The 13,011-nt window shown below is 42.2% G+C and overlaps 1 protein-coding gene and 1 pseudogene across 4 annotated transcripts in view; one reads left to right on the top strand and one right to left on the bottom strand.

The window, feature by feature from the left end:
• The window catches only part of LOC140505469 (glucose-6-phosphate exchanger SLC37A2-like), a 37,232-nt gene extending 29,657 nt beyond the window's left edge, over positions 1-7,575 (bottom strand). The window contains exons 1-2 of one of the 4 annotated variants that reach the window (XM_072611479.1): positions 7,144-7,575; positions 6,091-6,179 (exon numbers count right to left, since the gene is read on the bottom strand). In XM_072611479.1, the coding sequence (XP_072467580.1) occupies positions 6,091-6,179; positions 7,144-7,266 (212 nt within the window). In that variant the 5' untranslated portion in view covers positions 7,267-7,575. Of the gene's footprint in view, positions 1-4,970; positions 6,000-6,090; positions 6,236-7,143 lie in introns of those variants that run through there. The other 3 variants (XM_072611478.1, XM_072611480.1, XM_072611481.1) reach the window with 3 other exon arrangements.
• A 416-nt stretch (positions 7,576-7,991) lies between these two features.
• Positions 7,992-12,655, top strand: LOC140507758 (reticulon-4-like; annotated as a pseudogene).
• Positions 12,656-13,011: the final 356 nt, after the last annotated feature.

Genomic DNA, 13,011 nt, shown 5'->3' with positions numbered 1-13,011 from the left:
GGGGAAATTGAGTCAGGAGAATCCTATCTCAGCCCAGGCTGAACAGCCGTTCTCCCATCCTTCCCATGAGATCACCTTTTGCAGTTCATACCAGCATCTCACCAGCTTACTGAAGCCATGGGTTGAAGGCTCAGATCGCATTTCTTGCTACCCATACCTGGAGTTGGACTCAGAAGAACAGTCACTTAATAGGCCCATAGCATCTAAAAAATGGCAAGTTCCAATAACCAGGTTTCAAATATGATTATAATTTCACTTTGGCTAAGGAACGTCTTTTAAGGCAAGTCTTAAGCGGCTTACATGCCTTTCTATACATGTTCTAGTTCCTGATTAAATAGCAATCATAAAATCAAATTTACCATTAAAACCTTAACTTTTCCATCAATGCTAAATTTAGCCTGAGGTTACCTTCCTCTAGGAAATTTAGACTGAAATTCTTTTCCCCAAACTAAAGATGTCATTGATTTATTCTCAGTAATTAATTCAGTCAATTGTTTTGATATTAATTCCTTTTACCTCACTTTGTAACATGTCCAATTTTTCTCCCCATCACTCCCCTCCCCCTGCTTCCTAATACCTTGCATTCTGATTACTCCTTCCCTCAATGTACCCTCCCTTCTATCACACCCCACCCTTCCCTTATCCCCATCTTCTCTCTTTTCTTGTAGGGCAAGACAAATTTCTATACCCCATTCCCTGTAGTTCTTATTTCCCAATTATAAGCAATAAAAATTCTCAACATTCGTTTCTAATACTTTGAATTCCAACTTCTCTCCCTCCCCGCTCCCTCCCTAGCCCCACTGAGAAGGGAAGCAATTCAATACATACTAAAAATGTGTTCTTTTGCAAAAGACTTCTATAATAATCATGTTGTATAGTACTAATTATATTGCCCTCTGTTCTATTCTATTCCCCCTTTTTTTCCCCCTACCATTGACCTTGTCCCTTCTCGAAAGTGTTTATTTCTAGTGACTCCCTTCTCCGATCTAGCCTCCCTTCTAACAATCCCCTTACCCCATTTGTCACCTCTTCTTCTTCTTTCCTGTGGCATGATATAAATTTTCATATCAAATTTAGTGAGCACGTTATTCCCTCCTTCAGCCACATGTGGAGAGAGTAGCTTTATTTTTCCCCCCCTCTCCCCTTCTCCCTTATCTCCTCCGTTGAATAAGACTTTTCTTATCTCTTTTATGAGTTATAGCCTTCCCCATTCCATTTCTCCCTTTCTCTTCCTGGAATTTTCCTCCTTCACCCCTTAATTTTTTATTTTATTTTTTTTGTGTGGATATCATCTCTTCTGATATAACACACCCTGTACTCTCTATGTGTACATGTGTGTGTGTGTGTGTGTGTGTGTGTGTGTACAATCCATAAAAAAAATTTAAGAGAAACAGATCAAATAGCTATGGATAGGACAAGCATTTTTAATCAAATAAGGGATAAAGGCCAAGATAAATAACAAATTGACAAAGATAAAATAGATAAGTGATTATATGAAATTGAAAAGGTTCTACACAAAATTTAAAGCACCTAAGATAAGAAGAAAATGGGGGAAAAAAAGCCTTCATATCACATTTCTCAAATAAGGACTGGATATCCAAGATACATAGACAACAGATTATTACTAAGCCCAAATACTTTTCCCCAGTATATTGGTGGTCAAAGATATGAACAAACACTTCTGAAAAGAAATATAAACTATTAACAACCACAAGAAAAAATGCTCCAAATCACTAACAATAGGAGAAATACACATTAAAATCACCCTGGGGCTTTACTTCACACCCAGAAAATTACAAAGATGACAAAAGACAGGAATAGTAAAAGTTGGAGAAGTTGTGGGAAGATAGACACACAAATACAGGGATGGATGGAGCTGTATGAATCAATACAGACATTTAAAAAGCAATTTGGAATTATGCAAATAAAGGGAGTAAAATGTTCATACTGTTTGACCCAGAGATTCTACCACTAGCTTATACCTCAAGGAGGTATAAGAATAAAGCTCCCACACAAGCCAAAATATTTACAGCACCATTTTTGTGGTAGGAAAGAACTGGAAATGAAGTAGATTATCGTTGATGGGGGAATGGATAAACAAATCATATTACATGATGTAATGGAATATTATTCCGTGCAGCTAGAGGAAGTTAAGTGGCACAGTGGATAGAGCAATGGGTCTGGATTCAGGAAGATTCAAAATCAACTTCAAACACTTACTACTGTGACCAGCCATAGTCTGTCTCAGTTTCCTCAACTGTAACATGGGGATAATAACAGCACCTATCTCACAGGGTAGGGTTGTTGTGAGGATCAAATGAGATAATATTTGTAAAGTGGTGCCAGGGATACCTGTTTTCTTGGCCCCTATATCCTCGGAGTTATTTGGGAGCATACTCAGCTAGAAACAACTGGATAGCACAATGGATAGTTTTGAACTTGGAGTCAGGAAGAACTAAATTTGAATCTTGCCTCAGACATGTGTAACACTAGACTAGTGCTTTCACTTCTTTTCATGGCTTCAGCAGTAAAATGGCATGATAACAGCACCAACCTCACAGGGTTGTGAGTAGAGCCTGGCCCTCAGTAGGCATCAGATGCTTATTCCCTTCTCTCTACTGCAGCCTTCCACCCTTGCCCATCAAGAGACAATAAACATAACAAATACAGAAAAGTAGGGAAAGATTTACATGACATTACACAACGTGAAGTAAGCAGAGCCAAGGAAACTATACGCACAATAAGTACAAAAACGTAAATGGGAAGAACCACCAAAAAGTAATAATGCAAAACTACAAAGAGCAAGCCTGACTCCAAAGAGATAAAAGGATCCACCCCTGCCCAGTTCCCTTGCAGAACTGGGAGGTCTTCTAGTGCGCTGCAAGGACTTCAGATTTTTTTAGTATTTAGTTTTGCTGATTCCCCATTTTTTTCTTTAAAATATGATTTGTCATATGAGATAGCACTTTGGGAGTTTAGTGAGGGAAAACTACTGGAAATTTCAAAAAATCCATAAAAACTCATTTAAAAAAAGCTTTTATTACTCCCTTACTATGTGCAAAGAAAAGAAGCAAGCTTAGGTTAAGGTCTCACAGAGGACTAACCTCCTGCCTCATTTCAGGCTCCATTTCTTTTTTCATGCTGACAACTTGGCCCATATACCATAACCCTTATTATAAGAGGGCATCATAAGAGTTTGGTGGCAATGACTTTGTTGCTAAAGTAGCTAAATCTCAATTTCCTTAAACTGGGAGTAATAAAAGATGTATTGCATTGTCACAAAAGAGCTATATTGTTTCAGCTAGGACAAAGTGTGTACAACATTTCATCACGGTAAAGCTTTATGTAAACTTGGGTTTTTATGCTACCACTTATTTGGCATGATGCAGAATTACCTCATATTTTTATCTTTTGGGGTATGTATAAATGACAAGGACTGTATTTATCTCTTGCATATCTTTCCAGTTCTGTCCTGTCCATAGTCACAGGAGCCACTAAATATTTGTGATACTTAAAGCTCTCCAGGGAGAGAACTTATAAAACAACCTTTAAGAATCTTATCAGGAAATCCATCCTTTTCTTTTTCTACCCTAAATCTGCAGATTATCTGTTCCTTCAAATGTCTGGTCGAGTCCATCAGAATAAGTGAATCTAGTGGATGGGCTTTCCTATCAACTCCCTCTCTACCATTCCATCCAAGTCAAGGAAGAAAAAAAAAGGGGGGGCTAAGCTGCCATAGGACTAGCAGGGCACCCACTCATTTTAAGATAACTTCACTATTGGTTTGGAAGTCCTGCCTCCCTGAACTGGATTTCAGAGCTAATCAGAAAGGTATATTTGATTTGCCAATAACTAAGCTACCCTAGATTTGTATTCACACAAAGTCCTGAAAAGGCCCAGCTCCCCAATCAGAAATTGTCCCCAAACTCCTTCCAGAGATAGAAGAAGGTAGGAAAACCTGCAATTCATTCCCAATAATCACACAGAAATAGTGTGGACAGGTGCCTTTTCCTGATCTGCAGATTATGCTGCCAGAGTTCCTTTGGGCCATGTTGGTCCAGGGGATGAAAAAACAAACCAAACAACAAACAAAATTCCAACTTTCTCTATAGTGTTTTTAAAGTTATAGATTTTATCGTCCAAAAGATCCTAGGGGTCGAACCAGAGGGAAAGATCTAGATAGCAATTTCAGGCTCCCAGGGTGACCACGCCCAGGTCCCCAAACCCTACAGATTGCTGTTTCCAAAGGGGCTAGGTACCCGTGAGATCAAAGTCGGGCCTCAAGTCAAATACCAATTAATTCTAGAATTATATCTTCTTCTTTCTAACTTGTAAACCTTCCCCAAAGCAGGAGCCAGGATTTATTTTACCTGTCTAGCTGTGCTTATGGACTGTTTCCAGATCTGACCCCCATAGCAAAGCTTGAAAACTGAATCCCTCTGTGTTACTATCTTCTAAAGGCTCTTCCCTGTAACAGATGGAATTTACCTCAGGAAATAAATACCTAGGGGCTTTAGAAGGTAAGTAAAACCTTTGCATTTATTCATAGGCTACCCTAGAGGTGGCTCCCTACCTTGCCAGCCACTAGTCCCTAATTCTGCTTATCTCCCTGACTCCTGGTGAGTCTAAATCCTTTTCCAAAATTTGACCAACTCACTTTAACCATCTGAAGACTGGCTAGCCCTGAGGAGCTCCCTAAGGCGAAGATGTATTCAGTTGATCTGACTGAGAAATACTGGAAGACTAGGAATCCTGGAAAGATAGCAGTATGTGCATATGTGCTGGCAGGAAAATCTAGTTGAATATCTTGCCCTACTACTTCCCTGAGAGGCAAAGGGGGGAGGGGGGGAGGGGGGGGGGGGCGGTAGGAGAAAAGTGCTGCATAGCTATGTGAGCAGTGGAGAGAGTACCCTGCCAGGAGTCTGATCTGCCTCATCTTCCCGAGTTCAAATTTGGCCTCAGACACTTACTAGCTGTATGAGCCGGGGCAAGTCACTTGATCCTTCTTGCCTCAGTTTCCTCATCTGTAAAATGAGTTGGAGAAAGAAATGGCAAACCACTCCAGTACCTTTGCCAAGAAAATCCCAAAAGGGGTCACGGAAGAGGCAGACAACACTAAAAACGACTGAACTGAGAAAGGCACTGAACTTCGGAGTCAGCAGTCCTGAGCCAAAATTCAGATCTTTGCTACGTGTGTGATCTCGAAAAGTCATTCCAGGCACACTTTCCTCAACAGAAGTGATATTGTATTGACCTTATATAGAGCTGTTTTGAAGAAAGCACTCTGTAAACCTTAAAGCGCCACATGAACGTGAGCTGCTCCTGTTGCTGCGGCTGCTGTTGCTTCGTCAATTTCCAGTGGGTGATCAAGTGGACGATAGAGTTTTTTCGGGAAAGAGGTTTGTCCTTCCCATTCCCCATTCCCCTGTGGCTAGAGGAGCCAAATAAGTTGAATTAACCAAATACTGGCAATTAGTTGGTGAGGGCAAAAGAGAGAAGCAGGAGCTACAAGACCGGGTGATAAATCTGCGCTCTGTTGGGATCTTCCTGCTTTCTAATCAATAGACACTAGGCTTCCAAAACAGTCAATTCTCGTCACTTCTGCGTCGACCCTCCGCCTCCGTGTTACCCCCTCCTCCCCCATTAAACAGTTCTATGCAATTAGTGGCCAAGAGAGACTTCAAAGAACTGGCCGAGCAGAACTCCAGAGAGCCATCTCAAGCACTTCCACTACAGTTTCCCAGCCAGTAGGTTGTGAATCAAAGACAGTAGCCACGGTGCTTGGAAATCATCAAGCAGAAGGGTGCCTAGATTAACATCACCCTCACCCCGAGGGTTTCCACTACCCGCTCCCAGAGCGCGCTGCACCCGCACGTCCCATCCCAGCAATTCCAAGGTTCCGCCGCGCTGTCTTACTGGGACAGCTGGTCTAGATACCTATCAGAGGACCACGAAAAGCTAAATCTCCAGAGATTTTGGAGCCAGGGCGGGCCACGCCTGGGAAGAGACGGGAGAGGCCCGCCGCTTGCAGACTCCAGATTGCGGGACCCGCGGACTCGCCCCCATCTCCTCCCCAGAAGCCTCACTCACCAGCTGTCCCTGGAGAAGGCACGGAGGAGCCAGATGCCGGGAGCTAGAGAGCTCCGCATGGTGCGTAAATGAGGGGTCCGGCCACTACCCTAAAGTGGAAGAAGAAGTAGGTGCCGGAAAGCCGGGAAGGTTTACAGAACTGAGACTGCAGAGCTGGATTTAAATGCACCGCCGGCTCGGCCCGCCCCAAGCCCACAGCCAAAGTTAGCCGACCCGGCCCCCTTGATTTGTCCCGCCCCTGACTGTTCCCCTAGGGGCTGGGTTAAGGCCCAACTGCCACGCCTCAACCCCAGTCCTCTCTGCTCCCATAACCTTCCCCCATATCCCTACCTTCTTTCCCAACTCTGGTTAATTCTACCTTTATTTTCACCTCCCTGGCTTTGGGGCCTAAGAACCTCTGATATCTGCCCCGGTTCAGCCTAACATACGCTGACCTCTCCCATTCCACACCAGAGCCCTTACACTCCTCTGGCTTGGCTTTTGGGGAGCCTAATGAAGTAAGCCCATTAGCATTCACGTTATCACTTTCCCCTAAATTACTTGCCCTGCATCCAGATCTATGGTCCTATCCCTTTCCAAACTCTCCCCAGAAAAGCAAGACACAGGATGTTGCTGGCATGGGACAGAGGAAACTAAGGCACAAAAACCCGAGTTTGGAAAAGCTGAGTTAAGCCATGATCGAAATGGGATCAGAGTGCCCAGCTTCGCTCTAGTCAAATCATAGAACTAGAACTGAAGGGACTACAGAGGCCATCTAGCACACCCCAACCCCCACCCATTTTACAGATGAGGAAACTGTTAGAGATAGGCTTGACACTAATAAGGTATCAAGGAAAATTTATTGCAGCAGAGTTCAGAGGAATTGGACACTTTGGCTAAAGCAACACTTTGGCCAAAGTGGGCTCCCTCCTCCTGGAAAGAGGGTGGGGGCTTGCTTTGACCAAAAAATGTTCAATTCCTCTGAACTCTGCTGCAATAAATTTTCCTTGATACCTTATTAGTGTCAAGTGTGTCTCTAACAAAACTGAGCCCCAAGAAAGTTAGTGTACGTACCTCCTCAAGGCTGGTAGAAGAATGATTCCTCTTGACGCTACAACACTGAAGATGTTCAGGGACACCAAAAGAGACAAAAGAGGAACCACTAAGGAACCTATGAGTTCCTGGTGAGAAATGCATAAAATGGATTATAGACTGTGGAAGGGGATGTAAAGCATTTAGGCCAGAGGCTGAGTCTCCCACAGAGGAGAAGTAATGGTGACTGTCACACACATATGGGGTGAAGAGGAGAGAAACAATTTGCTACTTTGCTCTTATATTCTCCTTCTTCCCTCCTCCCCACCCTGGAAATGGCCAAGGAAAGTACATTCAGTTAAAAGAAATAAACCCATTTGCAAGAACTCAAACTATCAAGCTTAAAGACCCTGGCACTAGTCCCACAGGGTACAGCAGAAAAAGAATATTAAGAGTTATAAAACTCAGTGGATAAACACCAGAAAGGTAGGACCATGAGTACACATATTAAAACAAAGGAGGCAGTCCAGGAAAAGGAGCTAGTGGGATAGATACGAAAAGAAAGAGTGGACAGAACTGGAACAGGGGCCATTGAAGAAGGGAGGAATCACTTGTAAAATTAGGAGGATTGAGGCAAAAAAGGAGAAAAGGAAGTTAAAAAAGAGTTCTCTTTTGGGAGAGGGAAGATTGCTTAGCTTTGGGTCAGTAGCACCTAATACAGCAAAAAAGTCTAGAAGAAAGTGAATGGGGAAAGGGGTAAGGAGGACATGAGAGGGGGCAGGACACAAATCATTTAAAAGAGTAATGGGCACGGATATTGCATGAAACAGCTTAGTGTCGATATGAAGAATTCCTGGAAGTGCTGGAGGGGACTCCGGCCGCCGCAATGACTTCGGCGCCCTGACGGTCAACGCCAACCCGTAGTGGATTTCGAGAACTAGTTGGTTCCGCCTGCCCCCCGCTGGTCCCAGACCGCCTCGCCCTCCGAAGCGGCGGAGCGGCAGCCCTGGGAGTCCAGCCCAGTGTCCTCGTCCTCGCCGTCCCCACCGCAGTGAGCCGCCGCCACATCCCTGGAGGAGGAGTCCCCTTCCTGTCCCCTGTCCCACCCAAAGGCCAGCATGGGCCCCAACCCAGATCCTGTGCCCCCTGCCGCGTCCACCTCCACCCTGGTCGCGCCCGAGCGTACAGGATCCTTGGGCTCTGCTGCTGCTGACTTTATCGGGAAGCCATTAAGAAGACATATGGTATTTGGTGCCAGCTGGTGTCTGCTACTTTCGTCGACAGTATTCCCGTCTTGTGAGTGTGACAGCATACGTACACTGCCTTGGCACTGCTCTCTGTGACTATCAGCTTCGAGGTACACAAGGGAGTGATCCAGGCAATCCAGAAATCTGATGAAGGTCACCCTTTAGGGGCCTCCTTGGATTCTGAAGGTCCAGTATGTGAGGCGTTGGTTCAGAAGCAGAGCAATTCTGTGCTTGGTCATGTCAACTACACAATCAAAGAACTCAGGCACCTCTTCTTACTTGATGATTTAGTTGATTCTTTGAAGTCTGCAGTATTTATGTGCATCTTTACCTGATACAGATTCTGATTTCACTCTTCAGTGTTCCTATTATTTACGACAGGCATCAGATCCAGATTGATCATTATGTTATCTTGTGAATAAGAATGTTAAAGATGGTATGGCTAACAGGGTTCAAGGACTGTTTGTGATAGACTTAGCCCTTCACAGCAATGCAGGGACTTAAAACATTCCCAAAGGATTCGATGCAAAATGCCATCCACATCCAGAGAAAGAACTATGGAATCAGAATGCAGAATGAGACTATTTTCTCTTGTGTTATGTTTTGATATGGTTTTTCTCATGGTTTCTCCCATTCATTTTAATTCTTCTATGTGACATGACTAATGTGAAGATGTGTTTAATAAGAATGTATGTGTAGAACCCATATAAGATTGCATGCCATGTTGGGGAAGGAGGGGGAGAAAATTTAAAACTTATGGAAGTGATTGCTGAAAACTGAAAACAAATAGATAAATTTAAAAAAAAAAGATGCTATGGCTAAAATCCATGCAATAATCCCTAGATTGTAATGCAAAGCTGAGTAAAATCAGCAATAAATGCCACTAGGAATTCAGGGGGATATTTTCATTCGAATTCCAAGGGGAGAGTCAGGGGAGAATGGAGCCCTGATATCGCAAAACAGTCTCACAGATGTTTCTTTTTTAGCAATGCAGTGTTTAAGGAAAAATACTTGTTGTGACTTCCATATGTTCCATCATCAAAAGTATCATAAGCTGCTATGTCTGGACTTCAGCAGTAATCATCTTTGTTTATCCTTTGTGAGGCACTGACTCCCACACAATGGTCTGAGAAAGCTGTACATTGGAGGTAGTCTTGCTGTATTTCAGGAAGTTGTATAGTAGGAGGAACTGTCAGGAGAACCTCTTCACAGTTTGTGTGCTGTATATGGTGTGTATAGAATGATGGAGATTTTCTTAAATGAAATGTTTGGAAGAGATCATACCACTAAAGCAAGAAAGAAAAAGCTTGCCTTCTCGTTACAGGTCAAGCTGTATTGTGATTTTATTTGTTTTATTATTTGCCAATATATGTAAATATATATAATATACATACATACATAGAGAGAGTGAAAGAGAGAATGTTTCACAAAAGTTAGATCTTTCAGCTGCCCCACAGTGCTTGATATTTAAGAGTTGATAGTTCTATGAGTAGTTGTAAATCACATAAGTTAGAAAAAGAAACTATTTCTAGGAATGCTACCATTCATTTTCAATATAAAACACACCCCCATGCCCATAGAAAGTCCACAACAAACACTTCATTGCTCAGATCTACTGTAGTTAATTTCATCACACACTTGGGATCTATGGACTGAATCTAATACTGAAAAAAAATTGTTTACAATTATCAAATACTGTTATGCAAGGAATTACAAATTAAGATTTACTCAATTGCTGTTTAAGCTGTACCTAAATTAAGTCAGTGGAATGCATTGTGAAATGTAAAACCAACCAAATACCATTAAAACTTAAAGACTTAAAATTAGGAAGGAGGTAGGGGTGGGCAGCTAGGTGGTGATGTGAATAGCGCACTGGCCCCGGAGTCAGGAGGACCCGAGTTCAAATGGTCTCAGACATTTGACAATTACTAACTGTGTGAACATGGGCAAGTCACTTAACCCCAATTACAGGGGGGGGTGGGGGAGAGGGAAAGGAAGTCTTCAAAGGAAGACTGAAGATAGAATACAATTGGTCCAAAGAGGTTGGAAGCTAAAGCTGTTCAATAACCTGACCCTTGGAAAAGGAGGATTATGAAAGAACATAGCTTGGACAATGGAATATATCAATAAAATTCAGAGGAACTATTCAGACATAAGGTGAAATTCTGAATATTTTAAACTAGAAAAAGTTTCAATTCACCCTTCTTATTCTAAGGAACCCTCTAAACTCCCTGAGTTTGTTTTTTTACCTATAAAATGGGGGAGTTGGGCTTCCTCCTTCTGCCTTTTTCTTTTACTAAAGAAGGGAGCAAAAATATATCTGCCCCAGACACACAGGGTAAAGACCCAGATTATCAGCCCATACAAATAAAACCAGAAATTTTATAAGCCTTTTAAGTCTTTAATTATTTTAGACGCTTTGACTAATTTCTTTAACTGCTGAGCCAAGTGGGTAAACACTTATTTCTATTTTTGTCCTCAGTACAGTAAAAGGTTCACTTAAAGTGGATTGAGAAGGGGAGGAAGAACATATATTAAGTGCCTACTATAGGCCAGGCACATTGCTAAGCACTTTACAAATAGCATGTCATTTCAGCCTCATAACACCCCTAAGAAATGTAAGAACTTATGATCCCCATTTTACAGTTGAGGAAACTCAGGAAGACTGAAGCTAAGTGACTTGCCCAGAGTCACATATATTTGAACTCAGGTCCTCCTGACTACACACAGCATTCTATCCACTATCACCTTCTTGTTGTTGTGTTTGTCCTTCGTTGCTGAAGAAGACCATGCCAACAGAGAAATGATGACATGACTTTCACTTGACTTTGTTTTGAGTGAGGGAGAGCTGTGCAAGATCACCAGCCTCACTTTGTCCTCCTGAGCCATCTGGGTCCAGTGACCAGATATTTATCAGGATGACAGACAGGATGCAATGGGAGACCTTGACCTTTTCAGGTACTCACTTAAAGTGAGGTAATGCCCATTCAGTGTATAGGCCTCTTTAAGAAGTAGTCAGGGAATGGCCCCTTTAAATAGAAAAGAAAAAGTAAGTAAATAAATAAAGCTGGGAAGAGCCTCATAATCAGGATGACATGACTTCAAGTCCCATCTCTGACACTGCTGGCTGTGTGACCTTAGAGAAATCGCTTAATTTCTCTGCCAACTAGGCAACTCACTAAGACTATAAATTGCAAAGAAGTTGCTGACCTACTTACATAGAGGGAGTTTTCTCACCAGACCATTTCCCATTCCAGTGAAATCACAAGACCAGTCCTCAACTCCATAATGGCTACGAATAAAATAATTAAGTGACCATCACTAATGGATCTAAGATGATAGTATAGATAGGAATAAGGACCCTAAAAAGAGCCATGGGATGGTTTTATTATTCAGGATTCTTAAGCAAGTCAGTTCTGGAGGGCAGGAACTATGTTTATTTCACGTTGGTATTTCCAGTGCTTAGCAAGATGCATTATACATAGTAGGCACTTTAGTCTTGTGTCTGGCCATGATACTGAAGTGACACTAGTTTTTCAAAGGCAATACCGGATACCATAAACTCTGGTAGCAGAAGGTGGAAAAATATAGACCTGACAATGGCCCATATGTGAGCAAATTTGTCATCCAAATTCCAGTCTAAGTTTGGAGAAATCCTCCAAGAGCTTCTGAGTGTAAAGCTCTTCTTGACCAGCTATATTATATCTGGGGTTTTCGTTACAGAGTCTTCCTAGCCCTAGTCTGTCAATGGGCAATGGAGTGTTTTGTTTTCGTTTTATATTGTTGTTGCTTTGTTTTGTTTTGGCTATAACAACTCATTAAGGCACGGAGGGGGCTGCTGCCTGCATTTGTAGGAGTACCCATAGATGAAATTATAGATCCTTAAAGTCATGGTATGAAAATGTGTTCATTCAGATGCTATCAGCATTAAACTTCATCTCTTTCTTGCCACTGAATTTGACCCACCCAGGGCTCTTGACAGCTGAATGGGCAAGGTAATCAAGCATCCAAAACTAGGTTTGATTCAAATGAGTTCTAAACCCAGGACAGAAAGGTTTTATAAAGAAAACCCCAGATGATGATCCTGGTAAAGAGAAGGAGTAGGTGGCACAGTGGATAGAATGCTGGCCCTGCAGTCAGGAGGACCTGAGTTCAAATCCAGCCTCAGACCCTTACTAGCTGTCACCCTGGGCAAGTCACTTAGCCCTGTTTGCCTCAGTTTCCTCATCTGTAAAATGAATTAGAGAAGGAAACGGCAAACCATTATTGTATCTTTGCTAAGAGTTGGATATGACTAATCAACTAAAAATCAATAACTGCATATATATATATATATATATATATATATATATATACATACATACATACACACATATTTTCTCTCAGAGAGACATCATTGATAGCAAATATCTGTGGAAGCACACTAAAGTGAGGTAATCCTCTTGAAAAGGAATGGAATAAGTTACATTATTTCAAGGTACTGAAGACAGGGTCTGTTTACCCATCTATAAAAATGAGACGCCTGGACTAGCTCATCTCTAGGGTCTCTTTTAGCTATAGATATTTCTCTCCTGAATTCTAGTATTACATGGTCAATTGCCTGTGAGACATCACTATCTCAATTAGCATCTCAAACTCTGCATGCTCAAAACAGAACTCAGTG

This window comes from Notamacropus eugenii, chromosome 5, assembly GCF_028372415.1.
Source record: "Notamacropus eugenii isolate mMacEug1 chromosome 5, mMacEug1.pri_v2, whole genome shotgun sequence".
NCBI classification, from domain to species: Eukaryota; Metazoa; Chordata; class Mammalia; order Diprotodontia; family Macropodidae; genus Notamacropus; species Notamacropus eugenii.
This window is presented reverse-complemented; position numbering and strand designations above follow the sequence as displayed.